Source organism: Suillus subaureus (assembly GCF_016647635.1).
Source record: "Suillus subaureus strain MN1 chromosome Unknown BJ212scaffold_45, whole genome shotgun sequence".
Lineage (NCBI taxonomy): Eukaryota > Fungi > Basidiomycota > Agaricomycetes > Boletales > Suillaceae > Suillus > Suillus subaureus.
In genome coordinates, this window is record NW_024538601.1 from 255,376 (window position 1) to 275,018 (window position 19,643).

The following is a 19,643-nucleotide window of genomic DNA, read 5'->3' on the forward strand; positions in this document are numbered from 1 at the left end:
ACGACTCAGTGTCGGAGACCCCTCCAAGGTCTAGTACACGCTGGAATGTTGCTTCGCTCAAGATCTCGTTCCCTACCGCAGCATGCTTAACTAGAGCGGGAAGGGCTTTGCAAGCTCGAATCTGATTGATATCGTCCCTGCTCGCCAGCATTTTCAACACGTCAGCGGCTGCCGTTTCCAAGTATCGCGCTTCAAGTTGAGGCACTGTAGAAAGTGAGTGGACATCCGTGCAATAGGTTCACTGTGACTTACAGAGTTCGCTCAGTGCGACGGTAGCACTGACACGTACTTTCGGATCATCGCTGTAACGGACTAACTCCTTTAACTGGTTGTCCCAGCCGTCTGATTCTTTAATCGCAGCCCTTCCTTGCTCTGTAAAGTGCTCAGAAGACAAATTGCAATAAAGAAATAAAACACTCACCAAATGAAGCCATGAATGCTAGTCGGTCAACTGCGTCGAAACACTCCACTCCATGTAACTGGATATCTCTTAAAAGTGAGGGCACGGTTGATGCATCAAAGATATCCTTCTCCCACACTTGACCCAGTTTGGAAAGGCGGTCTTGGCTGACTGGATCATTCCAGTACATCAATTCTGGCCATACATCGAAGTCCTTCCAGAATTTGGCCTTGGCTCGATAGTTGCCTTTGAAAAGGACAGAAGCGTGAATCTTCTGTCCGGGGAGGATCACCCGAGGCGCGCCACGGTGGAGTCTTCAGAAGATTTGAATGAATTCATCGATGTACATCAAAAGGCTCACAGCACATACCCAAATGTGTGATTGTCCTGAGTGCCATAAACAACCCGCTTGACAGGAGCGAATTCGAGTAACCACCATGTTCTCCGTAGTGATTCGAACGTCCTCTTCTGCAAGTCGTCCATCTTCCAGACGACTTCCGTGGGCTTCACCCTCAAGCCCGCCTCGACAGCCTCCTTTCGCATCCATAGCAATGGAATGTCACCTGATTGAAGCTTCTCGTTGAGTCGATTGCCTCCGCCACTGGAAATATCCGTTATTGAGTCAAAGGTACAGATATTTTAAGGCATTTGACGTACACGTCCGAGTGACTACCTGCAAACCAGACCTCCTTGATGCGCTCGGAATGGGACCCTTCTGTATTTGCACCATGAATATACTCAGGAAGGAACTTGACTCGCCGCTCGTCCAAAGCAAGAGCATGTCTGAAATAGCACATATGGTGGTCGCCGTTAGTAGTTGAAGGTAAGGTCTTCCCCCTCACAACGCCAACTGAAGAAACAGTATCCCTTAACATGAATAAATAAATAAATAACAACCATGTTCCAAAGGTCAATGTCTTACCATACGCCGATAAAATGGATGTGGACGTGCGATCTGCAGAATGTGCTCTTGAACGTTTCAGCAAGCTCATTCGCCCAGGCATGTTTGCGCCGAGATTTTTTTCTCTTCGAGGCCTTTTCATCTATTTTCGAGTATAGCTCGAATGCGCTAAATGTCGCCGAGATGAGAAGGAAGCGATGGCACGAGATGTGACTATCCTTACAATGGTATTTGCTCGTTATTGCCGGGGAGGATTAAGCCGACCTAGAGTTATAACAAATCGTCCTTTTTTGGTTAGCATGTCAATTCGCACGACTCACGCGGTGTATCATTCCAGCAATTGCTCGGGCCTGGTAAGCGCCCCTAGAAAAGCCTATGACAAGACATTATCTCGGGCATCACTGCGTCTAACACGAGAACCTACCGAAAAGGTAAATTCTATCACCGTCTTGATAGTTTTCTGATATCCATCGATAGGCTGCCAGTATCACTCTTTCGAGATTCCTGAATCATGCTCAATAATACTATATAGAGTTGAACCGCGCCACATACCAAGCAATAAGCAAATCCACCTTGTTGCTCAGCCAATAATGAACATATGTGAGAGAGCGCCACGTTGGCCGGGCGTGCGTGCCCACTCCGCTGTTGTAATAAGTGAGCTGGGCTTCAGATTTCACAAGTTGGCTGTAGAGTTCGACGACATTGGTGTTCTGCGTAGTTGTTAGCCAGAGAAACTTGATCAAGTACATACGCACCTTCAGTCCAAACCGGTTCGATGATCCATCAATACAGACTACTAAATTCCTGCCCTCCTTGTGTTTGGAGTACGGACACGTGTATTTATATGTAGGGTGGATTGTGGTTGTAGAACTTGGAGAAGGTACATCAGTGGTGAGCAGCGGCTCCGTTGCAAAGGGAGGCATGGTTGACGAAGCCCTGCATGGGATTCTAGAACTTATTATGCATTTGTCGGGCGCTAGAATATCCGTGTACTGTATCAAAACAAGGCAAGCGCGTGCGGTGTTAGTGCACTTCTTGATCAAAGATTAGCGCCATGACCAATTCGAAGCCTAGATCTGTCATCCTTTCGGTGAGCTACGCCCTTTATGTAAATCATTCATATGTATGCAAAATAAGGACGCACGGATAACGAAGCGTTTAATTAAACCATTCCATGGAATTTGCTATTTCACGGTGGGACGGATCACGTAACAAGTCAGCTTGTATAGCAGCCGACGCATTGGGATTGGTGGGCAATGGGCATTAGCTTCAAGGGCCAGATGTCGCATGTCCTTCAAGTTGTCAACTTGCCAAGGCTTCGGTCGGACCAGCTCACCGGAAAATTACATAAGTACAGTTATCAATGGGCATTCGAGATATGAAATTGAAAATTGAGGTACCTTGCTTTTACAACACTATAAAAAACACTGTTGTATTTTCCTAGCAGGTAGTGTATGTCAAAATTGCATATCTGAGGTTTCAAAGAAAAGTATACAACCATTTGTGCACATCAATTGAACACTCCATCATGTGAAACATGTGACTTGTTGACTTACTCAGAAAGTGCCAGCTGCCCATCATGCTTGACCAATTACTATACTAATGCAATCAATTCAATGGCCTACTGTGACTGTGACCTTGTACATTGATTCAACAGTTTGACTCTATGCATTGCTGTCAGTTTTCATGTTAATGCATCAAAAATCAACTTTATTTGTGTTACAATACCCCTATTCTTTTTCTCACCATCACTGTGGACACCTAATGGCTGTACTATTAATGCTTCCTTTTCACTATGCTGTTTCCTCATGGTCTCTCTTATCTCTGACTCATACCTTGTTTTCCCATGAACCTTCCATTTCTAGTACTAGTTACCCTTTGCCCAGCCTGGTCTGTGCATGATTCCTTTACATATATAAACTCTAGTTACCACTTGTGTTTTCTCTAACTTGAATCTACTTGGTTCTCTTTGATACTTGAACTCTAGCTCCTTGGGAAGGAGGCTAGCCATTTGTCCCATTTGAATTCTAGATCCTGCAGGAGTCTAGATGATTGCTCCTGAGGGAGGCATTGACTCAAAAAGGCTTAGTCCTTGATTGACCATGATCCTTGATTCCTTTATTGGAATGATGCTCTATCTGAGTTCATAACAATTTGTAGCTGATAAAGGCTGATTTTACAGGAATAGTAGCAATGGTATATTGTAGCTATTTGGACTCAAACCTGAAAGGTTTGAGACATGAAACATCATTTTAAACCTGCAGTAAAGTCCAAAATGAGCCATGATTCCCAAAAGACCCAAAGGAGCCCTGTGACACATCAGGCACAGTGTTAAGGTCGCATGCTCAAGGAGGTTGGATCACAAGGGCTTGGCCTCAGCTTGTACGCTGTGCCCCTTTCCTGAGTATGTGCCCTTAATTTCCAGGGGCTAGAATAGTTGTCTGGTGTCCTGCATGATTTGGGAATCATGTATGGACATGACTACTAGGTAGCACCCTAAAAGACAAAGTCTGTGAGCTTAGGCATCAGGCTAGTCAACCCATACCTTGGTTTCAAACCTTGGTCATATAGTTCAGTTTCCCCTCTGTGATTCATGAATTTATTATATCTTGAAGAAAAGTCATTTGTGAGATGGGAATCACATAATGACCTAGTTGATATTGTGAAGCAAGAAGGTTAAGGTATTGCCTTGCCTTTGGCTTATTCACTTTGGCTAGAGAAAACCATAGAGAAAAGTTCAAAGCCTAACAAAAACCTATCTAAAAAGCCTGTGTTTTGTGTCTTGTTATTGTATTATTATTTCTGAGTTGTTTTCTCTAGTATTTCCTTGATTTATTTTTCTATTGGGATGCTCTGACCCATCAGATACTTCACAAAATTGTACCTACAGGGTATGATGTCACAATGATGTCATATGGCTCCACAGATACTCCTGCAAGTATTCTGTTGAAAGTTATGATGTCATGATGATGTCATGATGATGTCATTTGTTCTGGAATGTTCTGCTCCACAATGACTCACCTCTGATGTCATTACTCCACCTATGGAATATTCTGGAATGTTCTGCTCCACTTCTGATGTCATTACTCCGCTTTTTTACTTACATAATATTCCCACACAAAATGTATATAAGGAGGGCCCATTCTCCCCCCAAAAAAATAGGATCTCCCACTTGCAATCATTTGAATCTCAGTTTGAGCTACTCACTGTGAAGATTGTTGCTTACAAAGAAAGCCCCTTTGAAGTACCAAGTGCAGGGAAAAGACATTCCCTTGAGATTACATAAGTTTCTTACAATAGAAACTTAGTTTATTTGAGACCAGCTTCTCACCTAGTTTCTGATATTGACCAACATGAGCTTTGGTCAATCTGTTCGTTTGTGAGACCAGCTTCTCACCTAGTTTTCTGATATTGACCAACATGAGCTTTGGTCAATCTGATCATTTGTGAGACCAGTTTCTCACCACTTTGTGCCTATTTGACCAATCAGTCTTTGGTCAACATATTTGTATTTGAGACCGTAGTCTCTACAGAGGATTATCTTAATGAGGAACCATGTTCCAGTGTCTAGATGGTTTATCCTAGACAAGTTTATAAGTTAGGATATAACACAAAAGCTTCGGCTAAGTTAATCACATAGATTGGTTTAGTGAACCTCCCAAGAACTCACACATTATCTACTATGAAAGAAGAAAAGTTGTAGACCGTGTTAATCGAGGACTGGCAAGAAGTCTTATCCTAGTGTAATTGTGGTGTCATTACATTTTACATGCATTTATATAAGACCCTTGGTTATTAAGACACTGGAGTTTCCAGGATTTGACTAGGGCAGATAATGGATATCTGGATGTTACTTGGACAAGTGGATAAGGCTAATCCAGACAAAGTCCAGACTAGAAACTAACAGGGGATAGACTACCCTAAGGTAGAGCCAGAGGTGTAGTCTAGGATACAATCCTAAGACTCAGAATATGACAAGAGACTTGGCTTGAGTCTGGAGGACACAGGAATGAGCAGGAACTAAGATGATATTTGAACTGAAGTATTTCTGAGAGTTACAGGAGGTTTATATACTGTAGGTATCATATAGGAATCAGTCAGCAAACACAAAGGCTATGTACAAAGCATATGCAAAGTCTATTAGTAAGTAAGATGGATCACCAATAATGCATATCAGAAATGAAATGTATGTAACAGATTAATAATCAGAAGGGAAACATAGTTAACCAGAGTCTGGAGACAGGGGAAGTCTAAATGGGGTTGGGCACTGATATAGGGTTTGGATTCTGGAAGGAAGATAAAGATAGATCAGATCATTTGAGATCCAGATCTTGGATCTAGATATCTGGAGAAGCGGATTTAGAGTTGAGAGTCCAGAATGGCATATGACACACAGCATGGACTCCCATCTCTCAAGGAGAAGGGCAAAGCAAAGGTAATGGAGAACATACCATTCAGTGCACTGGAGGGATTGTGTATCTGGTGAATGGTTCCAGTGCTGGTGATTCTTGGAGGTAGGGTGCTAATATTAATGCGTGTTTGCACAGATATTTGGTGAAGGCTTCACTTGACCATCTCCCTATCAACTTGACCATGTTGAATGGTACTCCATGCAGAAGATATTCCAGTGTTCCACCTATGCACAGTCCATGTCCCTTGAGGTTTCTCAAACTGGCTCTCTTTATAATACCACTAATCCATTTCCAGATCTTGCTCCATGTCAGCAGTCTTGCTCCTTTGGTGCGTCTCCATGCAAAGAGATGTCCATTGGCCTGAGGATTGTTTATCACAAAGTGGTGTAGTAGTGCTGCTTTGGGATCTGTTTGGTTGTCTTGTTGCACCCAATAAACACTTTCTCCTGCTGCAGCTACTTTGGTGCATGGTATGAAAATCTTTGTAGCTCTAAATTGATGCCTGTCTTCAATGTCAAACTCCACATCTGCATGTTTGACCTGTTTTCCTGGATCAAAGTCTTTTATAGTCTTCGTGGTGAGCTCTCCTAACCGACATAGTGCATAGAATGTGGTTGTTAAGCAGGCATATACTGCCATGTTGAGTGGAGTTGCTAGATTGAGGTGAGACCAAATTTCGAGGATTAGCTTGACTGTGAATGGAGCTTGCTTGGTGTGTTTTGAGGAGGGGGTGAGTTCTGTTGCACCATCTAATGAAGCTGTTAGCTGATCTTGGTTAACAATCCAGCTCTGACCATGCAGCATGTGCCACACTTTGATTGCATAGACATAATTGGTCAGCATCTTCCCCAAATATGAGCCAGCACAACTCAAAATGAAGTTCAAGATTGTCCACATGTTGATGGGACAACGTTGTTCCTCCAGGACTGATCTCTTGTCACAGAAGATGTGAAACACTAGAAGACCTGTCCCATAGCATTCTCTCATGCCTACTGCCCATGATAGGTTCATGATGGTGAGTACTCCTTCCAAGTCTTCCTCAGATATTGCTAAAAACCTTCCATCTGGCCCTGTAGCTACTCTCATTTTAACTGGATACCACAGCTTCAGTCATTCTCTTGCTAGACAGTGAGGTTGAAGCTGTGATGCTGTGGAAACTAGACCTTTCTTGTAGGGTTGAGGTATGGCTGATGGTTCTGCCAGGAGCATTGCTTTGAAGCGAGAGTCTGCACTGGGTCCACCACTATTGCTGTGAGTCTCACTGGAACTGTGGCCAGTAGCATCCTTGGTGTCAGAAGTGATGGTCCTGTCTGTACTGTAGTCCTCGGGATTCGAGGACATGATGAAGGGGTCAACAATGAATGGTTAGAGTTCGACTGGGATGAGGATGGAAGGGAGGAGGAATTCTGTGCTCCCATAGATCCCTCTTGAAGGTTTGTCTGCCGGTGAGGGTTCAACAACTCTGCTGGCTTGCAGAGCAGAAGAAAGAAAGATGCTTCTACCTCTGGGGTGAGAGGAAGGCTACTGACTCTCTAAGTTGTTGGTCAAAGTGCGCCAAGTGATATGTTTGACCCTTAAGGGAAGCAAGGAAAGCAAGATCCACAAAGTGACTCCAGGTCAACTCTGGTGAAGCACATGTGCAGGAATATGGAGCATGTAGGAGTATGAAGCATGGGAATAAGGCATGTGTGGTGTGTGGACATATAAAGACTGGTGAATGGTGTGAGGACATGGACTGAGACTGCTGAGTGATGACTGGTGATAATAATGGACTTGCGCTAATGACTAGAGTGATGACTCTGATAGATGCTAACTCATGATGATGGACTCTAACTCTAGACAACAATTGGATGCTGGTGGTTGTTGTATGAAAACTTTTTAGGCAACAGGTAAGCTGTGCCTAGGTGCACTCCCAGGGCTCAGAAGTGAATAGGGAGTGCTCTATGTATGTAAATGATGTAAGAAAGGGTCCATAATGAAATAATATATTGTACAATGCTAGAAATGGTCTGATAATGAAAATCAATGGAAAGGGACACACCAGGGGACTGGTTGGACAATGGATGGAGGTTCTGGGATGCTGTGTGACATAGTGCAACTGAGTGTGGGAAGAGCACACTAAGTGCATGCACAGGAATGTGTTGTGCCTCTGGCGTGTTTCATGGGAAAGTCATAGATGGTGAGTTGTGTGCTGTACCAGTCGTCATGAGTCAAAATATGGGTGATCTAAGCCTAGAGCAATCTCATTCTCTACACTGGGTTACATTTGCTCTTGATGTAAGTTGGGTGGAATGAATAAGGTGCTGAGGAATTGTAGATAAGATCAAAGATTCTTTTGAAGACTGAATTGATGGCCTTGTTTCTACTGTGGCCATTACACTGTCTTCTTACTTGAGGTGTCTTATATAAAAGTGGTCAAAAGGCAATGACACCACAATTACACTTTTGATAAGACTGAATGCTGCCAACAGCCTCAAGTTTGCAGTCTATGACTTTTCTTCTTTCATGGTAGGTAATGCGGCATTCATGGGAGGTTACCTGCTATACAGCCCAGTGGTTTTATTCTACCTGGTTGTAAATAGGGGTTCTACAATACAAGCCTAGCTTTATCTGGCAAGACAGATAATGTAGAGTATGTAGATAAAACTTTATCTAGTCTTGTGTTTGACTAGACAAATAGAATAGATTTTATAGGTGAGTCTCTCTAGTCCTATGTTTGACTAGACAGAAAATAAAGAATAGGTGTGTACTATGCACAAAATTATGTGGCAAATAATGCTAGATATTCCCCTGCCTTGATATACTAAAGGACTTATAAAAGGAAACTAGGTAGAAGCTGATTGGATTTCCCTGCCTAAATGCAAAGGGTTTAATCCAAGAAAGATGATATGATACAAGAGCAGATGATCCAACAAAGGAATCTGCAGGCACAGATAATATGGCTTGACTTGGTACTTCTAGTCCTCTGAAACTATATGTCAGATGCACACTAGACAGCACAGGTACAGTCAAGAAAAGAATAAATGATCTTAGAGCAAGTAAACCAAATGTACTTGGTCTGCACTTCCTGGCTAACACAAAGAGTGTCAATGTCAGAGAAAGTGGAAGAAGTGGAGGTTTCTTTTAAATGATAAAAGAGATTCTTATTCTTATGGGTGGAGAAGTGCTCTCCTTAAATACATGAGATGGGAGGAACTGTATAGTACCAAGAAATAAGGTTGGAAAGAGAAATGACATCAGAGTTGCATCATAAATGACCTCATTGTGGAGCAAAGTGGAGCAAAAGTGGAGCCAAGTGGAGCAGAACATTCTAGCATCCAATGACATCACTATGACATCATAGATGGCTTCATAGAATCCAACAGAATATTCCAGAAATTTCTGTGGAGCTATATGACATCATCATGACATCATACCCTGCAGGTACATTTTGTGGAGTCTCTGGGAGGTCAAAGAATCAAGTAGGTAAAGAAATGAAAGAAAAATATGAAGAAAATAAAGTAGAATAAATCATCCGACAGAACAAATCAAAACACTGGCTTTTTGGATAGGGTTTTGGTAGGCTTTTATCTTTTCTCCTTGGTTATTTCTAGTCAAAGTAGATAAGCCAAATGATAGGCAATAACCTAAACTTTTGTATGACTATCAACTTTGACTAGGTCAATATATGATTTCTTCATCATATTTGACTTTTCTTCAACACACCATATTTTTGCATGATTGGAGCATGCAAAGTGAAATATTGCACTTGAGTTTGTACTCAAAGTACATTTTGTGTAGTCTGAGGACTAAACTAACAGACTATGGAAATGTGGCATGATATGTCATATACATGTTCTGCATGATTCCCAAATCATGCAGGACAACACCATCCTTCAATAATACCTTGGTTATCCCCATAGACTCAGAAACATCTTTCTGATCCTCCCATTCTGACAGTGCAAAGTAAGTAGTTCAAACCCAACTGCTTCTGCCCAACCAATGTCCTTTTGACCATTGAGTGTCTGCCAACCTTTGTGTAAGTGCCAGGCTGTTAAGAACCATGCTCAAAGGAGAGAGAGACTGACTCAGAGGGGCTTGGCCTCAGCTTGTACACTGTGCCCCTTACCTGAGTATGTGGCCTTCATTTCAGAGGAAGTCTGATGATGGTCTGACGAAGTCCAGAGGACTTCCAGAGGCTGGCTACTCTGGTGGAGAGTGCAGGAGGACTTCCGGAGGAGCATGGGAAACATCTGGAAGAGCACAGGAGAGTTCTGGAGGAATGCAGGAAATGCTCAGGAGAGTTCCCACTGCAAGGTAATACTTCTACAGGAAAACAGGATGGAAGGATAGGAGGTCCAGAGGACAGGAGGACAGGATGTCCAGAGGTCTGGAGTATGGAGGACAGGAGGTCTGGAGGTATGGAGGACGGAATGTCCAAAGGTACAGAGGGCGGAACATCCAAAGGACAGGATACCCAGAGGTATGAGGGACAGGAGGTCCGGAGGTCCGGAAGGAATAGGGGCTACATCGGACAAAGTCTGATGTAGAAGCAAACAGAGGTAGACTACCCTAAGGTAGAGTCGGAGGGACAGGAAGTGGACCTAAGTCCAGAAAGAGGGTAAGTGCCAGAAAGGCAAGACTCTAGCCTAGGGAAGCAATCCCTAGACTTGGGACAGAGAAATAGGGGACAAATCTGAAAGTCCGGAATTCCAGCCTAGGGAATCCTTCACTAGGCCTTATGGAAAAGGACGAGACTCAGACGGACTGAAGTCCAGAAGATGATTGGCAAGTAGAACAGGATCTAAGATGATATTCAGACTGAGGACTCTACTGTAGTTGTACAGGGGTTATATACTAGAGGCTATCTGAGAGGATCAGTAAGCAAAGGAGTAAGGCTATGTATGAGCATGTGGAAACACATTGGTAAGTAAGATGGAACATATGTAAATGAACTCGGAGATGAAACTAGTACAAGGATCAATCAGCAAGACAGAAACAGAGATAACCAAGAACCGGAAAGGCGGAGATGCCTAAATGGGGATAGGCACAGGATCTCGGATAGAGGGCAGGAATAGGTCCAGAGATAGTAACAGTTAATATCTGGAAGTCCGGAGATCTGGGGATCTGGAAGGCAGGGCAGAAACAGGACTGAGATATGTGAGGTGGTGGATGTAGTCCGGAATCTGAGAGGAGGTAAAGTCCGGATGTCTTGCTGGATGGAATGTGCGTAGGGTGGACAGGATAGGGGATCCAGGAATGAGTTGGATACAGGGTCCGGAAATAGGTCCGGAAAGCGTGGGAATATGATGGGATCTATGTCTGGCATACAGGATATGACACAGGCTTGCCATCTATCACCAATGATGATAGCAATTCCAATGCCTGAACTGGCATCTGAATATGCTGCTGGGTCATGTAAGGTGAGTGGTTTGGGAATTGGATGTCCCACAAAGGAGGACTGCAATAGCATTGACCACCAGGCAAGGTCCACTTCAAGACTTTTGACTGGGTGCCATGGGAGAAAAGGCTTGTTGAAGGCGAGGTGAAGCATAGCCTCCAAGGATGTAAGATATGCTTGACCCTTCAGAATGACAAGTGGCATGTGTAACAGTTTACCATACAACTGTTGTACATCAAGGAGAATGTGAGTGTCATGTTTCTTCCGGACTTGGATTGTCAAGAGATACTTAAGCTTCTTTTCTTCTGTAAGATAAACTTTGTTAAGCTCCAAGTTCCACATGATGCCAATGTAAGGATTAGCATAGGCAAATGCTTTGTCCTTAAGTCTTTCCCAGGGAACATCAAGGTCTTCTGACACCTCATTGATGTCCGACATGTTACATGAGAAATGTCTGTCTTCTGTAGATCTTAGGGACACTCCAGAAAGATCCATGATAGGAAAGCAACAGTCCTCATTGAATTCCTCCAGTGTGCTATCTTCAAAAATATGCCCACCAAACCAAATCCTACCTCCATCCTGATGTGGCCCCCTACTTGTGATCTCCTTATGCCATTGTTCTCTTTCGGTATTGTAAGCTGCAATGAACTCTTTGAGTATATGAATGAATAGGTGGTCATCCACCCATCTTGAGTTCGGACCAATGCCCTTAGAACTGAAAAGATTGAGTCCCACATCAGTGAGATTCCCATAAGCACCAGCTGAGGGACTAAGACCAAAGCACATGCAAGTATCAATGCAAAATTGGTCTTCTGAGATCCATACAACAGATCCCAGCCATTGTGAGGAATGAATTGGGACTGTTCAATACACTTCAGATACATCTCTGATGGCAATCTGTGACCCTGGTGGCAACTGGCTGATGGTAAGAGCAAGTATGTGGAATGTACCCCAGGTACTGGGAAAATTATTGGGATTAATGTAAGAATTGATTGACATGTTTGGAAATTTTGATGAAGGAGTGTGAGGAAAAGAATAGCTTTGAATGACACAATGGCATCCTGGATGACCAGGTTTGGGAATGATAGAGAATGGTGATGACTGAAAGGGTCCAATAAGACTCTTGACTTCATTAAGTTTAAGCAGGCCAATGTATCTTCCTTTCTTAAGTTTGGCCTGTACAATGGAGAGAAACTCTTGTTGATATGTAGTGATGGACTCTTTGTTAGGAGGTGCTTGCATGACTCTAATATTAGGAATGTCCAACATAAAACCTCGATGAAGACCTTCAGGGATCTGGGGGTATCTGTCAATGAGACCAGTTGCAATGAGTTCTGCTTCCCATGCATCTGGGTTATAAGGCACTCATGCCTTATGCTTTCTGTGCTTGAGGGCACAATTGAGTTCTGTGAGTCAAGACCCCACATCCTAAGCAAAAGTATCTGTGATCATGCATGACTTCTGCACATCCACTGACTTGCTGCCAGTCACTGCATATGGACCTTCCATCTCACATGGTGAGCACTCTCCTGATTCATGCACAAAGTGAGTTGTGAGACTCGTCCCAGAGCTTGACTGACTTGCATTCAATGATTCTGTGGGGGTTTCATCTGAGGCATACAGCACAAGTGGAGAGGACACCTCTGCTTGTGCCTGCAAAATCATGAGTATTGTCTTTCTTGATGCAATCCTCCCAATATACTCTGGTCTTTGTCTCCTACATAACTGTCTCATTGACATTAGAGATGTCATAAGGACCAGCTGGAGACTTGGCCACGATGTGCCAACATCTGTGCTGCTCAGCTTGGTATACCAAGAGAGTCTCCTGCGCTAAAGGGTCTCATGCTGAATGGTACTTGTGGACTTGTAAGTTCCTCCAAAAAAGAGCCATCATCCTTAACCTATCTTGCGGCCAGTCTGCCTCTTCTAAGGCAAGTAAAAAGTGAGGGCATGCTTGACAAAAGTCTTCAAAATGTAAGTCTTCATTGTTGACAACTGAATGAGTGCTGTGAGTTGAGGCAGATGATACCTAGGCTGTTGCACCATCTGGTAGGGTAGATAGAACCATGGTGTTGTCATCCATGGTTTCTTGGCAGACACCTCATCTAGTCTGTCATTGGTGAAATACCACAGTTCAAGGTACTCTCCCTTCTCCAGCTTGTAAAGTGTGTATGAGCAGGGGGTAATGGTTGGATCATCAGGAATACCCAAGTTGTGATTTGGAATATACTTGTGTTTATTCTTCCATTCTTCCTTGCAAGCATCTTCTTCCTCGTTGGCTTGTTCTTGGTTTAAATGTTCTTGCTCATCATCTTCCATGTGCTGAATGTGTTCATGTTCTTCCCTGTCATCTTGCTCTTGTTGTTGCCATAGATGCTTATCTGACATGTTATTAGATTGCCAGATGTTCCTAAGTAATTGAATTGCTTGTTCTTCTGTTGTGTCATCATTAATGAGCTGTGCTTGAGTATTAGCAAAGTCTTCTGAAGCATAGTCCAGACAAATGTTTAAGTTAGGATCATTTTGAATATGAGGCATGATGATTATAAGCTTAGAATAACTTGAAAATGAATGTGACGAAATGAGCATGTAGTCACGGATAATAGGACTTGTGAGTACTATGTGGTAATATGAAGCAAGAAGTGTGGGAAACACAAAAACCTGAATCACTGCATAGATCTAATTCTATGTATGTTCTCATGCCTCAAACTAACATAGAATACACACTAGGGTCTGTGACATGTGACACTACCATATTTTTCAACATTAGTAACAACTGCTACCCCAGGAATCAGCCAAAAAGGCAAGATCAGATGTGCATTTGTCATTGCCAATATACTGGGCAATGTCCTGAGTGTTCAAGGAGTTGAAAAATTGAATGGGAGACTGATATCAAAGGCTGATGAGGAGAGCATAGAGTTTGCAATGGATATCAGGGCAATTGTGGATACTGCCAGTGATTGCAAGCCAGATGCCCAGGTGGTGTTAGAGCAAGGGAGAAGGAAGAAAAAGGTAAACATGCTGTATTCACACCAATTTTGGTGCCACCATAATGAGGGAGAGTAAGTATAAGTAATCATATGTATGTTTGCATGTAATTAAAGTAAATGCATTGTCTCAGTAACTTAATTAGGAGGTGGTGGAGGCACTTTTTGTTTTCATTCATAATGTTGTGATTAGGCAACTGCACAGGTATACCCCTGAGTATCAGAGGTCAAACCTGTACCCATACACACAGATATACCCACACCCCAACAGTGGGTACAGGTTTTGCAGCAGGTATTGGCATAATGGACCTGGGGTATGACCCACAGAGGGTATACCCAACTCACTCCATAGGCCAAGACAAAGAAGTGCATGCATTGACTGCACTGATAGGTGACTTCTGGTATGCAACAGAATGAGATGCCCATGACTGAACAGCCATTTCACATCAACAGATGTTGCTGTGGGCAAATGTAAAGATGGTGTATCAGAAAGCCAGTTATATACAGTAAGCAACAAAACTGTTGCAATGTTTGCATGATTTTGATTGCTCTGGCCATATCATTGCAGGGATTGCAGCTATCAAGATATAGATGAGAGCAATATTGTAGCCCTACATTCAGGCCACAATATTTGTACTACATTGAAGGTGTGAAAACATTTCCTTAAAAGGATACATGCAATTTACTACTTCTATTTCTGTTTTTTATATCTTGTCACCACAGACATCCTATACACATTCATTGCTTTTGTCACACTTCATCACACTTTATCACATGGCATTTACAGAAACTGCTCAAGGTCTATCTTAACAGTGATGCACCCAAACTCCAGTCATTTGTTATGTAATGCATGACAATGGCCAGGAAAGCAAATTGATTACTTGAAGTCCATGCATCAAGAGAGAGGCTGACTTTAGACTTGACATTCTGTCATATTGTATAGACTATAAATTGTTCTTCTTGGGCTTGACATGACTTACCTGTAAGGCTGACTTTGAGTTCAACAGGGAATTACAAACTGGACAAGGTAAGGTGAGACATGGGTATAGAACAGAGTAAGCACAAGTGGTGAGAGACAGAGACTTTCAGGTTAGGACATTTCTTTGAGTGGGGAATTCACTGTATGAGATTCTGCTATAGGTATGAGTGTGCATAAGTGGTATATATATAAGTTCAGATACTTGTCTAAGCTGGAGTGAGAATGAAGAGCATGTGGTGAGTCAAGATATGAATGGTTGGAGCAAGAGTAAGCACAAAGTAGCATTAATGAAAGAGAATGGAGAGAATGTATCCATGTGACTTCAGATGCAAAAAGTAATGCTCTTTGCATTACAGATACCTTAATCATGTCCTTCACACCTTGAATAGTTTCTTCTCTAAGCATCTTCATAATGTGGCACTTGATGGTAAGCCTGCCAGGGATATTGAGTGATGAACCTTCATGTGTGTAGTCTGAGAATATTTTGAACTCCAGTCATTCTACCTCCTCAAACAGCTGGTCACATGCTATGAGCCACTATGTGAGCAGCTCTTCAAACCTTGCTTAGTTCCAGTTACCAAAAGGTTTGGTAACCTGCTTGTCAAAAATGTCAACAATGTTCACTAATGCTTGCCTGACCTGAATCAAATATTAGACAACTGCTGTAACATCAAAAACCTTTTCTTCCTATGCAATCCTAAGCTCATCATTGGTAGGTGGTATTCCTTGGGACTTCAAGCTTCAAGAGCAGATACAGTCAGTACATTGGTGAAAAATGAGTCTTCAGATGACTAATCAAATCTGAGACTAGCAAGAAATAAGATATACCTTGAAAATATAATATATCATTCAGACTACTTTTTATTGCATGCATGATGGTAAGGACCTTGTGGTTCCCCAAATAACAATTGTAGTGTTTGTCAGCAACATCACCTGCTTGTCTGTCAGAATTTATCTCCACAAGCTTATAGAAGTAATAGATTAGATTGCACTTGCCAGCCTGCTAATGGTTTGGAGTGACTCAAGTTATAATACAGTGGCTCAAAAAAGTATCTCAATGTTTGTGACTTTTTGTGTAATTGCTGTATTATGAGCTAGGGTGTGAGAATATGACTAAGCCATAGGGAGGTGTGGGAAAGCTCTGCTTCTAAGCTTTATGTTTGATCCCTCTAGCGTGAGAAAATTATGTCATCAAGTGAAGATATGGTTAATTTAATTTGGTGACTCATTGAGACACTTTTTTGACTTTCAGTTTGACCAACACAATCTCTATAATTCTGGTACTTGGTGTTTCCTCTTGTTGCTCTAATTACTTCTGCCACTCTTCTATGCATACTATCTATCAATCTGAGGCATTCCTCATCAACAATCTTGCCCCACTCTGCTGCAACTCTCTCCCACAGCTGAAATAGCCCCTATTGTTATTATCATCAGCTTTTCTAATCTGTATACCAGGCAGATTGCTACTAAAACTGGTCTGAGCAGAGTTACTATCATTATGATCATAAAAAAGTCATTCCAGATAAGAAAAATATCAAATTAGATTGTCCTTTCAAGCTTACATCATATAACAAAAAATCTCTTATTTATAATATTCCAACTAGGCAGGCTACCAATGCTACTCAAGCCACCAAATTCATTAGTTACATCATCTATACTGCTCTCTCCACTCAAGTAGTCAGGGGTACTCTTAAGGCAGCCAGTCTTAAAGCTGTAAACAGGCAGAAAAGCCTTTCCTGTCTTCAGCCTATATAGAAAGGAGATTAGCCTTTGCTTTAAAGCCTCAATATTGGACTGTTGAGGACTGGAATAGGGCTACCTGGTCAGATGAGACAAAAATCAATAGAATGGGGCCAGATGGCTAGGAATATGTGTAATGAAATGCAGAAGAACTACTAGAAGAAAGAAAGGTCAAGAAAACACTAAAGTATGGAGTAGGAAACTTGATGGTATGGTGTTGTATGAGGTGGAATGGAGTAGGAATTCTCTGTGAGGTGGGAGGGAGGATGAATGTAAAGCAGCACATTTCAATTTTGGAAAAGTATCTGCTCAGAAGCATGCAAGAATCAAGAATTAATGAAGAAAACATTACCTTCTAACAAGACAATGACCCTAAGCATACTTCAAGTTGACCATAAAATGGTTTGAAAACTATGGTATCAGTGTGCTATTATGGCAAGTCCAGTCTTCAGACCTCAACCCTATTAAACAGCCTTGGTAATTACTCAAGATATCACTTGTGGTCTCTCAAGAGCCTCAATAGGGGTTATTTTAGCTGTGGGAGAGAGTTGCAGCAGAGTGGGGCAAGATTGTTGATGAGGAATGCCTCAGATTGATAGATAGTATGCATAGAAGAGTGGCAGAAGTAATTAGAGCAACAAGAGGAAACACCAAGTACCAGAATTATAGAGATTGTGTTGGTCAAACTGAAAGTCAAAAAAGTGTCTCAATGAGTCACCAAATTAAATTAACCATATCTTCACTTGATGACATAATTTTCTCACGCTAGAGGGATCAAACATAAAGCTTAGAAGCAGAGCTTTCCCACACCTCCCTATGGCTTAGTCATATTCTCACACCCTAGCTCATAATACAGCAATTACACAAAAAGTCACAAACATTGAGACACTTTTTTGAGCCACTGTAGCTATGAACAATAGAAAAGAACTTGCCTTTGATAATCTTATTGTTGGGGGAAGAGCCAAGCTCATCAACAGCCACAAGCTGCCATTATCCTTGTCATCTACTTCCTTCACCCAAGCTCATTTGGATACCTGAGAAATGCTGGCAGGTAAAGGTTGGGCTGCCTTGCACTTCATTTTCTGTCAGAATTGGTGTTTGTCATTGCTCCCTCATTGTGGTACAGTTTTCATAAGCAAAATTGCAGCAATCTACAATATAGTTAGTAAGACTAGTCAAGAAAACATGAGAAATAACTTACCTCCACATTAGTTATCTCCTGGATATCACTATTAGAGCCTGATGAGGATGACTCCAAGCCAGATTCAGAATCATCTCCTGTGAAATTACCATCATCAGCATCTGAAGCCTCATTGACTGGGAGAGTCAAAAGAAGTTATTATTATTAATAATGATCCCTTTCTTGGGCAAGCAACAAGATCAGTGATGGTAACACTGAGGCTGATCATGTTCTTCATGTTCAGCTTAAGATAGGCCACAGTCATACTTCACTTGATCATGTGGTGTGACTGAGGTGGTGACTCAATGGGATTTTGTGTTACTAACTACTATTAGTCATGGTTATACAACTTGAAGTGTTCCTACATTCTCTTTGGAGTGAATAGTTGACTTAGCCCAGCTTCCCAGGTTTGTAATGTTGAAGAGTTTTCATTTCAGCATACTGTTGAGAGGTAGTGTTAGTTCTGTCAATGGTTTCTGAAGCAGATCACCAAGTAGACTTGAATGACAAAGCACAATGAGCATGTCCTGAACATAAGAAAGTCATCTTCACTCTCAGTTTGAACTATATTACAATTTTAAAACCTAGGCTCTCTGGTATGTACCTTAGCTAACATTCCTAGGTTCTACTTTAGTAAAAAACAATGATTTGAAGGAGGAGATGTGATTCTGGCACCCCCATCATGAAATGTCATGATCTGATCACATGATCAAGCAAAGTATGACTGTGGCCTATCTTATATAAATCAGGGCATTCATATACTCATGATTTTTGGGATTATTGTCTCCCATGTCCAAGAACCTCCTAAAAGGCTTGATCCTCAGCAGGTATACATGTGTTAGGAGCATCAGATGACATCAAGCAATGATATGGGATCCAGCAGGGGGAAAGACAAGAAAGCAATAGCACTAGTAGATATCTTGACCAGTGTCATGGTTCCACCATGCTTCTCTAAAATTGGGGCAAAGAATTTGATTTAAAGAATATATGATCTAGACATGACATAGAACACATTAGAACCTGATTGATTGTATATTGTAGTGGAAGACATACCATTACTTTGAGGAATTCCATAGTGTGAGGATCAGGTCCAGAATGAGTTGTGGTGAAATTCCTGCTATGGCAGTAGTGGGTTTTTCCATGTCATGGCCACAAAAACCTCATCTTTCAATTTTTGGCAGAGAAATTGATTCCAGCCCTAAACATGTCTGTTTGTGGTGTTTGGTTTGCATGATTCTGAATGGCTGATTTCTCATAATCCATATCATGATACATCCTTCATACATATCTATTTACATACACATTCACCTTATCATACATGTTCCATCCATGTTCATGTTTCATTCTCCATTTCAATGATCCTTTAATATTCAGCATCCATAATATTCCCCTCCCTCAGTCTTTCTAACTAAGACTGAGGTGAGCTACTTACTATGACTCCTCTGCATACTTGGTGCTAACGATACATAGCTCTCTCTTCCTCATTTCTAGGTATGAACTTGTTGTAGTCTTTCTAACTAAGACTGAGCTCTCTCTTCCTTGTTTCTAGTTCCTAGTCCAAGTCTCATCACCTTTTAATAGGTTATGAGCCCTGGCTCAGACTAGGCCTTACATTCATTTTTCGCTTCCACCTGCCCAGCCTATCTAGCCTTCCAGACCTTTCC

General features: G+C 42.0%; 3 protein-coding genes across 3 annotated transcripts; all 3 read right to left on the minus strand.

Moving 5' to 3' along the window:
- Window positions 1–383: 383 nt before the first annotated feature.
- Window positions 384–2,224, minus strand: BJ212DRAFT_1282474 (uncharacterized protein; the record flags this gene model as incomplete). Its single annotated transcript, XM_041331686.1, has 9 exons — window positions 384–714; window positions 762–1,001; window positions 1,058–1,267; window positions 1,323–1,469; window positions 1,525–1,565; window positions 1,622–1,674; window positions 1,726–1,805; window positions 1,854–2,011; window positions 2,057–2,224. The coding sequence occupies 9 exons, from the start codon at window positions 2,222–2,224 to the stop codon at window positions 384–386; spliced, it is 1,428 nt and encodes a 475-aa protein (XP_041187898.1).
- A 10,969-nt stretch (window positions 2,225–13,193) lies between these two features.
- On the minus strand, window positions 13,194–13,631 carry BJ212DRAFT_1199279 (uncharacterized protein; the record flags this gene model as incomplete). Its single annotated transcript, XM_041329043.1, has 1 exon — window positions 13,194–13,631. A coding segment is annotated over one exon (438 nt), but the record flags the coding sequence as incomplete, so codon positions are not given.
- A 669-nt stretch (window positions 13,632–14,300) lies between these two features.
- Window positions 14,301–14,540, minus strand: BJ212DRAFT_1282336 (uncharacterized protein; the record flags this gene model as incomplete). The annotated part of the gene is made up of 1 exon (XM_041331679.1): window positions 14,301–14,540. A coding segment is annotated over one exon (240 nt), but the record flags the coding sequence as incomplete, so codon positions are not given.
- Window positions 14,541–19,643: the final 5,103 nt, after the last annotated feature.